At 39.1% G+C, this 18,397-nt stretch overlaps 1 protein-coding gene across 1 annotated transcript in view; it reads right to left on the reverse strand.

Moving 5' to 3' along the window:
* eif3s10 (eukaryotic translation initiation factor 3, subunit 10 (theta)) overlaps positions 1 to 18,397 on the reverse strand; it is a 73,442-nt gene that overhangs the window by 40,329 nt on the left and 14,716 nt on the right. Inside the window, exons 4-12 of the mRNA XM_076285268.1 lie at positions 16,340 to 16,503; positions 13,834 to 14,033; positions 10,686 to 10,894; positions 10,068 to 10,239; positions 8,242 to 8,346; positions 3,354 to 3,452; positions 2,422 to 2,538; positions 1,238 to 1,423; positions 663 to 1,010 (exon numbers count right to left, since the gene is read on the reverse strand). Coding sequence (XP_076141383.1) covers positions 663 to 1,010; positions 1,238 to 1,423; positions 2,422 to 2,538; positions 3,354 to 3,452; positions 8,242 to 8,346; positions 10,068 to 10,239; positions 10,686 to 10,894; positions 13,834 to 14,033; positions 16,340 to 16,503 — 1,600 coding nt within the window. The remainder of the gene's footprint in view (positions 1 to 662; positions 1,011 to 1,237; positions 1,424 to 2,421; positions 2,539 to 3,353; positions 3,453 to 8,241; positions 8,347 to 10,067; positions 10,240 to 10,685; positions 10,895 to 13,833; positions 14,034 to 16,339; positions 16,504 to 18,397) is intronic.

Here is an 18,397-nt window from a genome sequence, read left to right on the forward strand (position 1 = left end):
GCTGGCCTAGGGCTATGCACGGAGTAGGCTAGCATTTGTTTAAGCACCCATCCATGGTGTGATTGGTGAATAGGCTATTTGTAAATCAATATTGTAAAATAAAAGATTTTTTTTTAAAAATCAGACTGCCAGTGGCGGGCCAGCTTTGGCCGCCTTTTGCCGACCCATGTCATAGATTATAGCTTAAACTTGGTGTTTTAGTGATATTTTAATTCCATGTCGACTGAGCCGAGGGGGAGGTTTTTTTTTTCAGAACTGCGTTGGTGTTTATTATCTTCATGAATACAGGAGGAAGGCAGGCAGAAGCCTACTAGGTGTCTGGCAGTTTGAGAACAAGAATTGGTGCATCTAAGGGTCAAAATAGTAGCAGTCAAAGAATCGTTGATAACAGAACAAGTGACTGTAAAATTAAAAATCTTTGGCGGGTTGCAATTAAAAAAAATTATGCTTGGTCTTTAATCGCATTGCAATTAGCGTGTTAATGCTGACAGCCCTAGTTGTAACTCTGTATGGAACCCTGCGTTAAGCCTTTTAACTTAAAACTTAAGACCAATTTTTGTCATGTCTGAAGTGAAGTCATATCCAGATATCTATAAAAACCAGGTTAAGCAGCAAACATGTGTTTATAAATGTGTAAAAAAAATTAAATGGACTTCATGTACCTCTATGTCAATGTCCTTAAAGGCCTTAGCCCCCAGTTCAGTCTTCTTGATTTGCTCCAGGCGTTCTCGTACAGTCTTCTTTTTGATCTGCTCATGCTCTTGCATTATGCGCTCTTTCTCTCGTTCTTTGGCCTCCAACCGTAGACGTTCTTCCTCTGCTTTGCGCACCTTTTGCAGTTCAGCCTCCCGTTGCTCAAGCTCCTCCTTTTCACGTTGAATGTTTAGACTCTCTAAACGCTCCTTGCGCTCCTCAATGGTTTGCCTGCGGGCCAGGATGCGCTGGTGCTCTTTGCGAGAATTCTTCAGATAAGCTGCAATGGCTTGTTGGCTCTGCTCCTCTCGTTCTTGCTGTCAGAAAATAGTATGTTTGACTTTAGTACAAATATATTCATGGTACATGTATGATACATTTGAAAATATGCAATCTGCCAGAAGCAAAAAGAGTAATGATGACCAGTAGAAAAGAGTAATGAGCAGTGAAGAAAGTTCTGCATTTTATTCAGGATCAATAATATATCTATGCTTTTTATCATGCTTGAAGAAACAAATGTCTATACAGCTCAACGTATTCTCACCAGTATGGAGGCTGGCCTGATGACTTGGATGGCCTTGGCAAGAGAGGAAGACATAGCGGTGAGCTGGTTCCTAATCTGCTCTGAGGGCATGTTCTGGAGGAAAGGGCCAACAGGCGCATCTTCTTTTGTGGAATAGTTCAGATCTGACCCAAAACTTAGAGTACGAGATGTGTGATCAATGCGCACCTAACAAAAGACAAAAAACTCAGTTAAACGTTACCATCAATTCTATTGTATTAAGTACATATAGGGACATCTGAAAATATCTGTTGTGAAACTGTGGGCCAGAGAGTGTGTACTGAAAGAATAATGTTCCATTTAAAATGGGTGATGGACATATACTATCTGATGGACATATACTAGGGTTGGGCGATGTCCGCTTATTTGGCATTTGACAATGTGTACAGTAAAACATCGCAATGGACGATGATGTATGTCTGTACAGAAATAAATGTATAATTTTCTACATAAAACATAACATTACATAGTTAACAGCAAATTATAAATATATGGCCTGATGAAAGTGGATAGCAATTCATGTAGGGGAGATTTACACAATTGAATATACTGTAGTGTGATCATTCACACCAGTAGCCATCCTAGATTCTGCTCGACTCTCTCCACACACACAGAAAATGATGGCTTGTCATATGTTTCTATTTCATATATATTGAAATTCATATAAAGTGTATTTAGTTAATAATGTATAGTATTTTATAATCTGAATAAATGCTAGTGGCTCAACATATTTAGTAATTTGAATACTTCATATTGTGGCTTTAAAGTACCCTGCATAATGCATATGCATCCGTTCTAGGCTCAATTTAATTTCAAGGGAAGTTTTTGTTTTAGCCTATATTAAAGCAGAGTCTCAGTCTATAGAATTACTGCGTGTCTGGCATGTGGGGGCGTGGCATCACAATGGTTGCTTCCCATCGTGAAATCGGATGACGGATCACCATGTATGATGACATCGTCCATTGGCCCAACCCTAACATATATTCCACTCTATAATGGCACATTTGCTTTACATATGAACAAGACCTTGTGTTTACTGGTAATACACTTCCTTCATTTGAATGTCATTTAATTTGGGTTTTGACCATAGGAAATTGTGGGTCCCAAGGCATTTACACCCACTTTCTTTAAAAAAAAATTACTTTTGAGATTCTGTCCCATCATACCTGCAGATCGCAGTGTCTAGCAGCATCCACAATGGAACGTTCAAGCTGAAAGGCATCCACAAATGGCACAAGAGAGGCAAGACGACTGAACTCGATGCTCTGGTAGATCTGAGCAACCTAATAAACCATAAAGGAGAATATTTCAGAATATACATTATGAAGATTTAGGCGAGACACTGTAGCAAAACAAATACTTTATGAACACCATAAATGGTATCTAGAATTACACAAAGTGCACATACTTCAAAATGGAAAAATCAGCTCTGTACACATTTATTTTCCTGTCTTTCCATACCTCTAAATTTAGTTTGGAACAAAATTCTAACCATGTTTGGGGCGCCATTTCATTGAGCCATTTCATTCAGAATAAAAACAAATTTCACATGAAGTTTGGATGAGGAGCATAGGTGTTTTTGGCATTACATCAACGATTACATGGTTATTGTTCTTAAAATTGTGCATTCTTCACGGAAAATAAATAAGCCAATTCTAAGATTGTGTGGTGGATAGATTTTCCCAACTTCACTGAAACATGGAAAAATGCAGGAGAAGAATCTGACGCAATGACCCACATAAGCTACTTGACCAAAGACAACAAATACATGTTGAATTGTGATTTTTCCTCCAGTCCTCTTGTCTCAACAGCCCTGAACATTTATGGACACTTGAAATATGACAAAGTATGAGACAACACAAGGAGCTCTCTGGCACATTGAGCACACATCATGTTATACACAAACAGATCAGGTTTTTGCACAAACTTGTGACACTTGAAAGCAAGCTGCCTTGAAAGCAAAACAAGAGCATGTGAAATAGTAAGACGTGAAATTAATGTACACTAAAGTTGCAACTTTTTACTCGAATTAAGCTATTGGTACTGTGTATATATTTGAACTTGTTTTGATGACACAGGAAAAGAATAAAAGACTCACCTGTTGTAAAAGTCTAAGGATGGTATTGCTCTGTAGGTGGGGCACATACTGTTGAAGATCACACTCTTTCTCTGCTTGGTCCTTTATCCAGTTTAACACCTAAGAAAGACAAGATATGTAAATGCGGGCCAAAACATAATCGAGCGGTCCATTAATGTAAATTAATTCTCAATATTGCCCAATTACAACACTACTGCAATAAATCTTGGTTGCCATGTTGCATGCTCTTCACGTCCTTCATAACACCACATCACATGGTCTCCACCACAATAAATGTAAAAGGAAGTAACACCTTTACAATGAAATAAAATGAGCATCAGCAGACACTAATGGGTGTAGAGAATTAAGTTATTCATAGAGAATGGGGCTTGTTAATTTGGGATAAGCGGACACATTTCAGAAATCTCACAATTGACCTGCCGTTAAGCCCCGCCCCCCATTGTTGTGAAATTACCACTTCGCCAGCAAGCAGTACTTTGTGGGCAGTGGCAGACATTTCACAAATAATCTCAGACTTATTTTCTGGTTACAGTAACTATATCATTGGATTTTACTGTGTATTTTGAACAAAATCTAAGCAAGAAAAGGGCAAACAAATAAGATCAATATTTCTGCACGACAGTCTATGGGGTTTGCCATTCTGACTACCGTTTTCGGTGGTGAGCGACACAGACACAGGTGACTCAGAACCACTCACACCCCCTAGAGTTATGGCGGTGAAATGCACCGCAATGCAAAACCACTCCGACGCAGAACTTCGAAAGGGTCACGACGCCGTAGCTACGGCGTGGAGTTGACGGAGAAGCATAAATCAGCCTTTAGGCTACAGAAAGCAACGGAGGGAAACCGATAGGCTGATAGCCTAGGCTACAAACACAGGATCTATACTGTTCTTTCACAATTATTGGGTTGAAAACGCATAGTGGTGTCATGTAAGGACCCTGTTCATATGCTTTTTCATCTGATATCTGACACCTGACTCTTGACATCTGATGTCCTAATATGTACACCGTACATTTGAAAGTATTTCAGAGACCAGGGGTGGGTAGTAATGCGTTACAAGTAACGCATACGAGTAAAAAAGTATTTTTTTCAAGGTATGGCAACTTTCCATATTCCTTTTCCAAAACGGTACTTCTACTCTTATTCTAGCCTGGGTGTTCCCATGCTGCCTTGCGCGCGATTTGATTCACGCTGCTAAGGCAGCCTGGAGACCATGGAGCAAATTTTCGCCTGAGATAGGGGACCAATCACAGAACAAGGGGGAAAGCAAGACGATGATGAGCTATGCACAGACGCATTTGATAGACATCCGTGGCACCCAATAAACGGATCTGGGCATTTTTTTCAAATACGAGAAAATTAACGTTTGGTTCCCAGACCACGTCTCATTGAGAAGTGGTGGCGCTAGCCAGGCTACTCTTATTCAAGTACATTGGAGTTTATTGGAGAAGGCATCTCAAGGGAGAAAAGCGCACCTCTTCCTCAGTGCACAACGGCGTGGGAGAAAAGAAACAGGGCTTCAGAATGCATTGCTACAATTCCCTCGATTATAAAAGTAATGACTGGCCTATGTACCCTACTACACAGAAGTAGGGCTGGGCGATATGGACCAAAACTGATATCCCGATATTTTGGGGCTGATTGGCGATATACGATATCGATACAATATTGATATTTCAAACAGAAAGAGCAAAGTGCTTCATATATTCACTCAACACAACAATTATGACAACACAGCCGGTTTTAATTATATTCATTTCAGACTGGTCTAACAGAGCTGTGCAAAAAAGTGTAAACAATAACATAGGCCTACAATAGGCATAGGCTACAGTTGCTCTGATAAAGCTGTGCAAATAACAAGACCAAAAGTTGACCCTGACTGACAACGCAGGCCTACATTGTACTGCACAATGCAATATTTTAGGCACGAAAATATTGAAAAAACCTGCAGTTTTGTCACACAATGCAGTTTTTTTTTACCCGTAAGGCTTTGATAGGGCCTAGATGACAAGCAAATGTAGCCTATGATGGCCTAGACATGTTGCTATCAACAACAAAAATAGTTTTAAACAATTAGGCTACTTAAACAACGTAACTGAGTGACTCATCAAGAGTGTGATAGACGCTACCGTCGTTTTGTATGCGTTAATTTTTGCATGTTCCGGTTCGTAAGAAAAATCCCTATGCACGATTGAATGGGGTTTCAGAAATCATAAAAAATGATGCCCCTAACTGCTCGCGAGTCGCGAGCAAGCATTCATCAGTGTATTTAAATTAGCTAGGCTATGTACCAAAAATTACATTTTACCGTGAGTCGAAGAGCTGTAAACAGTGTTGTAACTTAAAATCTGCGTGTACAAAACCGATTTTGATTTCACAACGAGAATTCTCAGTCTAGCCATTGATGTGCCGACGGAATAGGCATTAGCACCAACCTCTGATCAAGGTAAACAAAATCTGACTCTGTGTCCGTCATGTTTTAAAGTTTGTAGTGCTGCGAGGGAGAACGTGCACACGCAAGGGGTGCAGTTGAGCAGATCTGCGGCTATCTGAATGGTCTGAACACAGAAGAGCAAGTGGCTTTGATAAAATGGCCCATTATTTGACATAATACCGGTATTACGATATTGTCTCAACTACATATCGTTTTCAAAAATATATCGAACAGCTCAGTTAACGCAATGACAGCTGCTGCATCTTCTGGTGAGACTGCCAGAGTAGCAATGAGATGAGGTATGACATGAGACGGAAACTTTCGCCTATATTAATTTCTGGCCAGCATCGTTCAACAATCACATTGAACAAGGAAAGTAGGCCTACAACTTAATTTACAAGCAAAGCAAATGCACTGGAAATCGAGCACACAAGTTAGAAAAAACCTAGCATTCGTTTATGTAGCCTCAATGTTGCAGGACATGACAGTCGACCGTCTCATGAACAGATAGCCTGCTCTGTCGCTCTGTCTGAGTGGACATGCCTAGGCTATATGTAGCCTAGGTCTACCAATAATATAGCTAGTGTTTTTAGGTTACATTGTCTGTATGGTGAAGTTATAACCAGACTTCTAGCAAAGCAAAGCTGAAGAATCATCTGGCAATGGATTGGAAATGACCGCTTTTCAATCCATAGCCACTTAATGCTTATTCTGGCTATGACAAGACAGTCTACAAAAGTGTGTCAAATATTTTGAATTGGGCTGTTAAAATATTTCTGCCTATATGACTAGCCTACAGAGATGGAGAAAAAGCACTTTTGTATCCCTTTAAAGGGCCATCAAATATATAAAAATCAAGTAACTGGTCACTTGAGTAATTTATTATCAAAGTACTTTTTTACTTGAGTAGATTTATCAGTTGGGAATATTTACTTTTACTCAAGTAATTTTTGAAGGGAGTAATTGTACTTTTACTTGAGTATAGATTTTCTATACTCTACCCACCCCTATAAAACTTTCTAATGATGACACAGCACTCAAAGAAATGTATGGGGTTGGTTCGTAACGCAAACATGGCAGTCGTCTACACATATCCTGCCCCTTCCGCCGACAAAAGTTGACAAGTGAATAGGGGTGTCACGATTCTCCAAAAACCTCGATTCGATGCAATTTTCGATTTTAAAGTCACGATTCGATTCGATTTGCGATCTTTTTTTTAATATTAGTATTAATGCATTCCTTATATGTTTACTCTTTTTGGCCTTTTCCTTTTCTGTTTCGGGGGGCTTTTATTTTGAAACCGCTTTTTATTTTGAAACCGTTCCAACTGCGAGGTTGTAATGTAAACAGAACCAACATTAGGCTAAAACAGAGACGTGAACATAGTGAAATGAAACACAGAATGATAATTTGATCGTTTCAGCACACTCCGAAGAGACGAAAGGTTAGTGTTCATGTAATATGTACTAATCAATGTGCATTTTAAGCCTTAAAGAAACTTTGTACTGTAACTAGATCATCTTTTCAATTTGCTAAGTTGAGTAGACTAAGTTAGTTTTAATTGACGTGAATGAACGAATACTTCCACACCGGTGATTTCAAAGTAGCAAGAGGGGCTTTGATTTTGGTAGGTTGATGTGTATATTTTAACTGGCTGCAGCCTAAAATTAGAGGAGTGTTGATGCTGCAGTTCAGCACGTGCGTGTGCATTTGTGCGTCTTGGCATACATGCTGGATGTGACATTGGGGGTGTGGCTGCATCGTCGATTCTACTTTTCAGTTCGAAGTTCGAGATTGAGATATAATTTCGATCGATTTCGATATAAAAACGAAATCGTGACACCCTTACAAGTGAATACATCGTGCCAATCGTGTGGTATGTTGTGAATACATCGTGCCAACCATGTGTCGTGATCTCACAGCTGGAGCGAGGTTGGTGTGTCGTGATTCGTGAAATGTGGCGCACACGCAGTTCTGCCCTAAATAGATGCCCGATAAGTGGCCACGTTACAATATGGCCGCCGAGTGGAGGGACATGCCTAAAAGGACTTTGGGTATTTGGGTAAAATAGGCTTAGCTGATGCAAAAATTATCCAAGGTGGATGGACCAATTTAGGTAGTAAGAATGTTTAGGTTACTGTAATTGCACGTAAGCAAAATGATAAAGGATTTAGCAAAGGAGTACCATTTCAGTTCAGCTAATTAGCGTCGCGACCGTGCAGCAAAAAAGGCTGCATATGGGTAGGTCCTGTAGTTCTTATAAGCTATGGAAACACAACGGCTGAAGGGCTGAATAGCGAGACTGTCCTGTATCTGTCCCCTTTACTCAACTTATTATAACCACGGCCCAGAACTATCGGTTTTAGAAATGCTATTTTTGCCCATTTTGACAGCACTAGCGCTCAGCACCACCACCTTTGGGGCATCACATTTGTAATTGAGATGACTTACCTTAGTTACCCTTCCACAAAGTTTCAGTGGATGGAAGTCCACCTCTAGCCAGTTGTACAGCTCTTTGACTTCTGGTACGATATACTGCAGAAGATTAAACCTCACCTGGGAGAAAAAAAGGAAAAGTATGCATGTATGTATGCACACACAAACACAAACATATATATTCTGATTTTACATATATATATATATATATATATATATATATATATATATATATATATATATATATATGTATATATATGGCGGCCAGTGGTTAAAAAAATAACGGAGGAAGAAATGTCCGCTTGATTGGTGTTAGTGGCCAATGTTTGTGATAGTGGCATATGTTAACGAGTATATAGGCCACCTACCCAGACACATTTATAGCAGCAGAATGTACTATGTAGCATTTTAACTGGCAATGCTGTGCAATGCTGTTCAGACATTCTTAGGGGGGGGGGGGGGGGGTCTGACCTAAGGAGCTAGGCTAGCATGCAGTAGCCAGAAAAGTTGTGGGTTCAATTCTTGGCTTCCACCATTGTGCATTTGAGCAAGGCACTTAACCCCAAACTCCTCCAGGGACAATAGACTTTGTAATATAATTTAAATATACAAGTCACTTTGGATAATAGTGCTAAATTAATAAATGTAAATGTAAATAAATGTAAATTTAGGTCTAGGAAGTCAAGGAAGATATATAGGTCTATGTATGAAAAAGTCTATAATACTAAAAATAGACACTTAAAACCATGTAACTATTGACCATTAAAAATAGACCTTAAAAGTGGTTATTTGTAACATGCTAATGTTTTTAAAGCCAAATTGCTATTATTTAAAGACAGGTTGTAATAGCCAAGTGGGAATTTATACTCGAAAGGCAAATGTTATTGAAAACGTCATTAAAGGAATGCATCACGGTCTGAAACATTCATTAACAATGTAACCATCCAAAGATACAGTTAGAACGGTGAAAACAAGAGCATATTAACAACAAGAACATCATTTAACAATTGTTTAGTTGAGGCATAACTTGGATGATTATAACAACGCATAACTATCCGAAAATGTTTTTATCACCAAATCCCTGAACTGTCCATGTTTGTGACAGACCAGTGCTAACGTTACCAGCTAGTCACGAGTAGGCTATTTGTCATACTTGCCTACGTAGCATTCAGTAGCCTACACTAGCCTTACCATCCTTCATTTTTGGATCTGGTCTTCCTGCTTTGATCCTTGCACTGTATTTGAATGTATAAAAGATGGACTTTGTCCTCTGATTCCATTGTACTGTTTATTTCAGGAGCAAAAAAACAAGCTTTCCGTTCAACACAAGATTCTTAGTTGTATGACTGCAGATAACGTTCTTGCTTGCAGAGCAGCTAGCTGCTCATTAGTTCACCGTTGCCGCTAAAAACAGCACCCCCTATCGCAATTGAAAATTACTGTACGGAGGAGCTACCTCCCTTGGCCATTGAAAACGACGTGATTCACGAGCCGCTGGGGTCCGAGGCGTTTATAATGGACTTCAATGAGGGGCTTGAGGAGGAAGCTCCTCCATACAGTAATTTTCAATTGCGATAGGGGGTGCTGTTGGCTTTTTGACCTAGGGGAACGATTTTGTTCATTTAAAGTGTTCAAATAGTAATATATTAACAGTAATTCATCAGAATAGTAATTCACTTTATATATTTTTTATTTTTCTCTGAAATTTTAGGGAGGGTGTTCCTCCCTTTCCTCAATGAAGGAGCCTCCTCTGAGATATATATATTTATATATATAAAAATCAGAATACACTTAAAAACCCTCACCGTCACAACTGTTTGAAGTGGTAAAATAATACTCACCATGTCGTTGATGAGACTTTGGCGGGTGGGAGGGGACTGGAGGCCTAAAAGTGTGGCTAGTCGTCTGTGTTTCTCCACTATAATACCATCCATATCCAGCAATCGTGCAATATCAGTCCTCTCAGGTGTAATGGGGATAGACAGGGTGGCCAAGAGAACTCTGGTAGACATTCTAAGGTAACAACCAATGTTTACAACAGATTATCTGCAAGGTCTTTATCCAGGCAAGACAAGTGACATTGAACAATAAAATAATTGTTTACAGCAGTTCTAGCCAAAAGATCCCATTGCCATCTTTGGAATGACATTCCTGTTCGAACACTACACAGCAGCAGGACAACAAAACGTCAAAAAACATTACGATGCTAGTAACATGACAGTCATCCATAATCATCTTTCAGGACAATTGTAAAGACTAAGATGGATAGAGACAATAGATCTCCCAACAGCATTTCATCAAATCTAAGTGTAATAGAATGGGGCATTGATTTAAGTCCCTTAAATCCTCTTATGTAAATGTAAGTGGGCATTGTCATTAGGGTAACCAGACAACCTTTTTTTCTCTCAGCTGGGTATTACAGGACCCAAGTCAATGTGGATTATGAATATAAATTTTACCTTTGCATCTCATCCTGTGTGAGGTTCTTGCGCATCTCCCTTGAAAGATGATACAGGCGGTGCAAAGTGCTGGCATGAAAAAGCGCGTTGCCAGATTTCCAGAATACAGTGGACACCTTGTTATAGTAGTTGGCCATAAGTTGAGGCTTAGGGGGCTTTTTAGACAGGGCAAAAAGGCCATGGATATCTTCTACAGCCTTAAAGGCTTCCTGCAAAAGACAAGACACATTGATAGAGATAGGTAATAGGGGTGGCACGGTTCATGAAAAAAAATCCACTTGCTTGAGTTTGAGCTCAGAGTGGGAGATGAAACTCATTTTGAGAAAACAGCCTTGAAAGACAGCCAATGAGATTCCGTTCTCAGCCTAGACTCACCTTTGGTTGCTGATACAAAGGAAGTGTCTATATATGGATCACATAGAGTGATACAGGAAAAACAGAGCTTTCCAACAGTACTACACATGATATGTTTTGGATCATGGTCGCAGGAGTGCACGTAAGGTTAGAATATTAACTTTTGCTGAATTTAGGATAAATATACAGGCGCAAGTAGGCACAATTAATGAAATAAACACCTAAATGTGTAAATCGGACTTTTTTGTTGTAGTAGTGTGATAGAATACGCTAAGGTAACAAACTAGCTCAAAATCTCGAAATTGACCAGTGCATGAAAAAACTGTTTTCACCTGCCGTGTCTCGTCTTAATTGAGAACAGTGATGGCCCCGATACCGGCATCTGGCCAATACTAGGCCCATATACTCATAAAAATTCCACCGATACCACCCACCGATTCTTAGCCTAGTTTCCCCTAAATCGTTTTGAAGCCTACTCGCAGCAGTCATTTGAGTCTTACACTTACAACTAGTGAGAAACATACAACTAGCTAGATTCATGTATCTGCGTTGAATCTATGCAGCTAATACCCTGGTATGGTTTTCTGTTTAAATTATAGCTCAGCTAAGCTATGCATGTGGCATACACTTAGTTGAGTGTAGCCTATTTGTTGTTGTGCGTCACTGGTGTGTTAGTGTAGCTCTGTACTTCACACTAGTTGGGGATAAGTAGCCTTGCATACAAAACAAACTTGGTGGAGTTTCCGTTTCAGTAGATAAATCTGATTTGCATAGTGTTTTGTTAGCACACATTTTGGTCATTTATACTGAGAAATGTTACCTTCCCTGCCTTTATTTCAGTCCAGATCGTCACGTTAGTTGGATCATTATGTGCTCCAAGGGAAAAGTCAGCGCCCAATTCACTTCTACTGTAGTCATGAGCTACAGGCAGATGCAAGACATAGTGTGCGAGAAATCACCGCTTTATTCAATGGCCAATAGTTTAGACAATGCATAAGTCTCGTTCACCAACTCTGCTTTGCCAAAGCAATCAGACAGCAGAAGCATCTTCTCTCTTTTCCTCTCTCACAAGATGGCCGCTCGCTCTACGTTCTTAAAGGAGCCACAACAATTTTACAAAGGTCTCTACAGTAGATACCACTTAATCACACCATTTCCCCTAAATCATAGTAGCTTTGTGCTGCTCTTAAGAAACTGCCGCTATGCCTTCATGTAGCCTAGTTCACTCTTAAAAAATAGTACTATTTTACTATACTATATTCAAGTATCTGCCTTGAATCTACGTAGTGCTGGGCGGTATACCGGTTCACACCGTATACCGGTGTATATTTTCGTTATGATATGAATTTTTAATATACCGCCATACTGGTGTATTTTATTACACATCGTTTGGGAACGCTGCGCCGCGCGACAGTGTTTCAGACGGGACTTTTTTCACACGCACGCATGGTGCCACTGCGAGGCATAGTGAGGGTAAACACAAAACACCTACTTTTTCCCCTGAAGTATGACCCTTAAGGCTTAATTTCTCTTTAGGTAGGGGGTTTATTTAAGGGCGTTTCAATTGTTTCTTTAGTTAAGGAACAACGTTAATGGATACTGCATTGAAAGGGATTTACCGTCACGAAAATTCTATTGAGATTGTTCAACAGCTGTAACTAGCTGGCTAGTAGGTGATGTCGTTAGTTAGCAACCCACCGAACACAGTGAAGTTTAATGTTCTTATCATTCATCTCACCTTAAGAATATTCGCTGAAATTATCCAGATAGCAAGTAAAGCATGTTATAGACATGCACTGAGCAATACTAGCTGGCTAGTTAGAAATGATCCTGACTGTCATCAGTGCACCAAAACGAACTGTTTTGTTAATGTTTTGCCTAGCGAACCGAACCGAACCTCATGGCAGGCTAACAAGACATCCACATCCACCTTTGGAGTTTTGGAAGTAGGCTGCAGGCAGGCAGCTGATGGATTTAACTGGCATGTGTAAGGTAATGGTAAGGTAAAAGCAACGACCGAAATGCAGTGTTGAAACACGTGTATGAAACGTATTAAATATGCAAACACAGATCCGGTATAAACACATTTTTTGTCCATATCGCCCACCCCTAGTTTATATGTAATAAAACTAGAAAATATGAAAGATTTACTTTAACTAAATTACAGGAAAAAAATAGTTGGACAATATTCAAATTTTTGAGATGCACCTGTATATTAATAGGGCTGCACAATTATCACAATCGCAATATGAACCAGCACAATTACCCAATCGCAAAAGTTACAAATAATCGCACAGTTAATTTAGAAAACTTTCTGACTTTTATATGCCACTTCTGGTTGGTGGGTGTGCGAGTGGCACAGAAATTCTGATTGGTGAGCTTTACAGTCCTTCGCAGGTGCTGTGCTTCTTGTGCACTGGGCGTGCTCACCAATCAGGTGAGGCACAAATTAAAGAGACATTTGGAGTATTGAACTAAATCAATTCATTAACATTCAAAAATCATATTGCAATATCTGTCAGAAAAAAAAAATGCAATTACATATTTCCCCCAAATCCCAATATCAAACAGACCAAAGAAAAGGGAAAAATATCTGGATCAACCCCCCTACCCCCCCCCAAAAAAAACAGCCGTCATTCTTTTTTCGATAACATCACATGATTCTGTGCATAATAGAATAACCAAATACATAAATATTTGTGTAGTATAGCAGTGAATGGTTAGCCAGTTATCTGTGCAAACCCCTAGTTATTATACAAATATCTAATCTTCACTGAATTAACAAAGTTCATACCTGCCAGAGTTCCATGCTAATGGCACTGTCCAGCTGAACCAAACGTGTCTCCAGGTGCATTGACTGGCTTTCAGGATTGTTCAAGTTGATGGCAGTGCTCTGGTTGTGGTGTCTTTGAATCTGGCCCAAATGCATGCGCAGATTGTCACAGAGTTTGCGAAATTCTGCCTTCCGAGTGTACTGCAGGCAAAACTTGAAAGCTACAAAGTAATGAATAGTAGAACCAATGAAACAGACATTTCACAACTTCACATTTAGAGCTTAAAGAGGCATGACTACAAATCATAGGGTCATAGATAGATAGATAGATAGATAGATAGATAGATACTTTATTGATCGATCCCCAGGAGAAATTCAAGGTCTCAGTAGCATACAGACATCACACACACATTCACTAACAGCAGAAAAAAGTAATTAAAAGTATATAATATAAAAAACACAACTAAGCAATAAGGACAGTAGAAGATGAAGAATATACTAAATATACTAAAATACAAATTATACTAAATAACACAATCTAAATCAATTCTAAAAACAGTATCCACATAGTGGGTGATTAATCAAGAGGCGCTTGCAATGACTGAGGCAGGGACTGAGCCTGTGATTCTCTGTGCATAGTAAGGTAAGGTGCTCTGTGTGAGTGAGTGTCATGGTGATGGTGCAAATGAGTAAGTCCAACAGTGCAAGAATAAAGTCTAGAGACCAGCATAAAATAAATATGGACATATCAGCGAGTAAGGTAATATATAAAAAAAAAAATTATAGAAAAAACTATCTATCTGTCTATCTTAATAAAAGGTATGTGTGGCCACAATTCAGCTGTGGCATGGAGGGGGGGGGGGGGGGGGGGGCGGCAGCGTTATGCATATGTGCTAATATAGCACACAAACGGCAAGGCAGAAAGACAGTGGTAAAAAAGTGGCTAGTGGACAGACAGTATCCAAACATGGAGGGGGTGAAGAGGCAGACAGATTATGCGGAGAAGTCTCTCTCTCCTCTTCCCTTAAGTGAAGCATTGAACAGTTTAATGGCCCTGGGGACAAATTACTTCCTCAGTCTGTCTGTGGTGCAAGGCAGTGAGCGAAGTCTCCAGCTGATCAGGCTCTTCTGCTTTACAATAGTGCTCAATATCTGGCTCAATTCTGTTCAATTCTAGGGGGGTGTTGAGTACCTGTCACTTTAAGGCGTTAGGGAACCCTTGCAATTTTAACACAGTTAAAAGGCTGCTGATATATGTGCGAATCATGCCGTTCATGATGTTTTCTGCGTAGTTAGTTAAATTAAAGGTTCGTACTTCTCCTTGAGACAAACACTTTTGAGTCTTGGAAATCTTTTCCATTTACATCGGGATTTTGCAAAAATGTAGTGTCAGTCAATAAAATTAAGAGCATGCACGAGTTATCTAGTCGAAATTGACAAGCAGCTGTAACTAAGCATGCTAAACTCAACATTCAAACAGTATTCTAACGTTAGCTTAGATATATGGCTTGATTGCATAACTTAGTTTAGTCTCCCTAATGTAGACTACTATGTTGTGATAAGACGTTAGCAGAGTTAACTTGAATGCTGCAGTTTTGAACAAATTTTCACAGCATGGTCACGATGCTAAGCAGAATTAATAGCAGTTTAGCACGCAGTCTTCTATGCAATGCCTCTATGTGGCAACACCCATCCTTCAACAATCCTGAAGGTTTTTCTAAATGCACATGCAGCAGAGAAGCAGCGGGTTCTTTACGAGAGAAAGCGGGGAGGAGGAAGGAAAGGCTGCGTGTGTAAAAAGCGCAGCTCAATGAAAATGATTGAATTGGAAAAAATATATTAATTATTTAAATTAGGGCTGTCAATCGATTAAAAAAATTAATCTAATTAATTACATACTCTGATTAATTAATCTAAATTAATCGCATATATCATTTTTGCTGTGAAAGTATTTTTAATAAATTCAAATTCAATTCAAAAGTGCTTCGGGAAGAAGTTTTTTTTTTTCACATACAAGGCATTTCAGGCCACAGATATAACCTAGGCTAGGGGACACAATTAAAATAAATTAACACTACCCTCAATATCAACACTTATTTCTTTGCATTGATTTGCGACTATAGAGTTGATGAACTCCGGTGATATGCAAATTCCTTGCTGCAGACATTGCAGAGGACTATTTTCAACACTTTATTTTAATCCAATCAATGATCCAGGCAGCACGTTTTCTTCTCTCTCCTTCATTTTACAGTCTAATTTTTACTGACTAGAACGGCTCGGGGTCAAAGGTCATACGGAATCGATTAACCTGCACTAATTTTTTTAATCAGTTATTTTTTCACAAATTAATTAATCGAAATTAATCAGTTATTTTGACAGCCCTAATTTAAATAGTACAACATAGAACATTATTGTGTAGTGGCAGGTTGATTTCGTGGCGGCCCGCCACAGATTAGTCAATGTATGGTAAACACTGTATCCACTTCACATTAAGCTGGAAGCCCTAAGGGATGTAGAAATCACTGACCTTGTTGGGCAATATCATGGTAGAGACGTTCCACTTTGGAATTATTCCGCAGTAGGTCCAAGCACTGACGGTAAGACTCCCAAAGAAACTTGACCCAGGGTGTGAGTAACAGTCGGTCAGTACGATCCTGTGTATCCTCTCCACTCACAGCACTCAGCAATACACTACAATCAAAAAATAAACCTTTAGGAATGGCTGCTTTGGTTGCTGACTTCATACATTCCATGATGCTTAATAAAGAGAATCAGTGTAATACATTACTTGAAATTGAAAGTAGAATAGTTAAAAAATGTGTAATAAGTGAAAACTTCTATATTGGTAATTTAAAATGATCCTTCACATATAAACACCTCACACATGATTTGACCAAAACTGTGACTTAAAAGGAACATGCCAACATTTTGGGAAATTCATCATCTTATTCACAGCTTATTCACATTAGATAAGTTAGATAAGATGAAACATACTGCCCGCACAGACAAGCTTCTACCAAATGTATAGGGTAGGATAAGTGACAACACTTTTGAGAGTTTTAACTTTTTTTACCACTTGTCTAATATGAATGCACAGCTGCCATTTTCTGCTCATAAAAACTCTTGATGTTGCAATGCCTTTGCTTCATTTTTTGATTTTCTGAGTTTCAGGTTGAAACGGCAATAGACTAAAGACTACTACTTTTAACAATTATTTATAAAATTACATAACAATTATTTATCAAAATAACCTTTGCAATGTGCAATTTTAACAAACACCATACAAACTATACAACACTATACAAATATTTACAAATATTTGTGATAAGTGCTAAACATCATAACAACTGAAATGAGAACAGTGAATCAATGCAATGCAATTTTAACAAACACTATACAAACTATACAACACTGAAGTGCAAAAAAAAGCGCAAAACATCATTTTCAAAATGTGCTAAGGTAAACACTGGAGGTCACGGCTTATGGCAGAGCTGACATCTAGCATCACTACAGGTTATCCTCCTTGGTTTTAAAAAGAACAATTCAAGGGCCCTTTGGTAATTGCACTCTTTTACAAGTGCTGATCATTTATGCTTATTTTCATGCAGGTATCAGACTGTTGCCCTGCAGCCTGTTCTGCAAGTTTGTCTTGATCTAATGCAGGGATGGGCAACTGGTGGCCCTCCTCCTCACTCACAACTCTAGTTTATCCAAAACAAACCAGAAAAGGGACTCAAAGTGCTAAATACCATAAGGATCCTTTAAATGTTTGTACATTTTCGCACATTCCAACATAAGGAAGCAGTATGGGAAACACCAATGCGATAGAAGCTTCAAACAAGCGGTGTTCCTCGGCAGCAGCCATCTTTGTTATTTACAAAAAGTGCTTCAACATTGGCCCTATATCGTCATTGTGTAAAGCCCGTCTCAATGGTTGTGATTGGTGCCTGGATTTTAGGGACATTGGAAATGGGTTTGAATGGGCTCTTGGCCAGGCGGACCTGCAGAGCAAATCCAAAATTTGCCAGAAGTTCGTCTGGGTTTTCGCAGGCTAGAAGACGCCTTAAATGAAGTCAAAATGAGAGAGCACGAAGTCAATAACAATACGAACTAGTTTTTGATCTTAATATAAGATCAATCACACTTAGTTAAAAAAGCAGCTTTACAGTATAAATGAGTGGAAGCAAGGTGTCCGAGTGGAGATCTATGGAAAACAGGCATTGTGGGCTGTCTACAAATTGTAGCTCTTCCTAGACGTAGGGGGATGGCCTTGTACATTTTTTTTGTTGGCTGGCTAACTAACTAATGACAAGTGAGACCAGGCTAATTTAACGTCAGTTAACCATGGGTTTGTTGTACACGGTGTTCCAAATTATTATGCAAATTGGATTTAAGTGTCATGAACATTTATTTTTTTCAATTAAACTCATGGATGGTATTGTGTCTCAGCGCTCTTTGGATTATTAAAATCAATCTCAGACACCTGTGATAAGTAGTTTTCCTTTGATTGGTCTCACCTGGCAAACTAATAAGAAGGATGTTCCACATTATTAAGCATGCCACAGGTTTCAAGCAATGTGTGACC

This window comes from Alosa pseudoharengus, unplaced genomic scaffold (assembly GCF_046254945.1).
Source record: "Alosa pseudoharengus isolate Yale_2024_CS ecotype anadromous, Long Island Sound unplaced genomic scaffold, YU_APseudo_1.1 YU_APseudo_1.1_scf_15, whole genome shotgun sequence".
NCBI lineage: Eukaryota > Metazoa > Chordata > Actinopteri > Clupeiformes > Clupeidae > Alosa > Alosa pseudoharengus.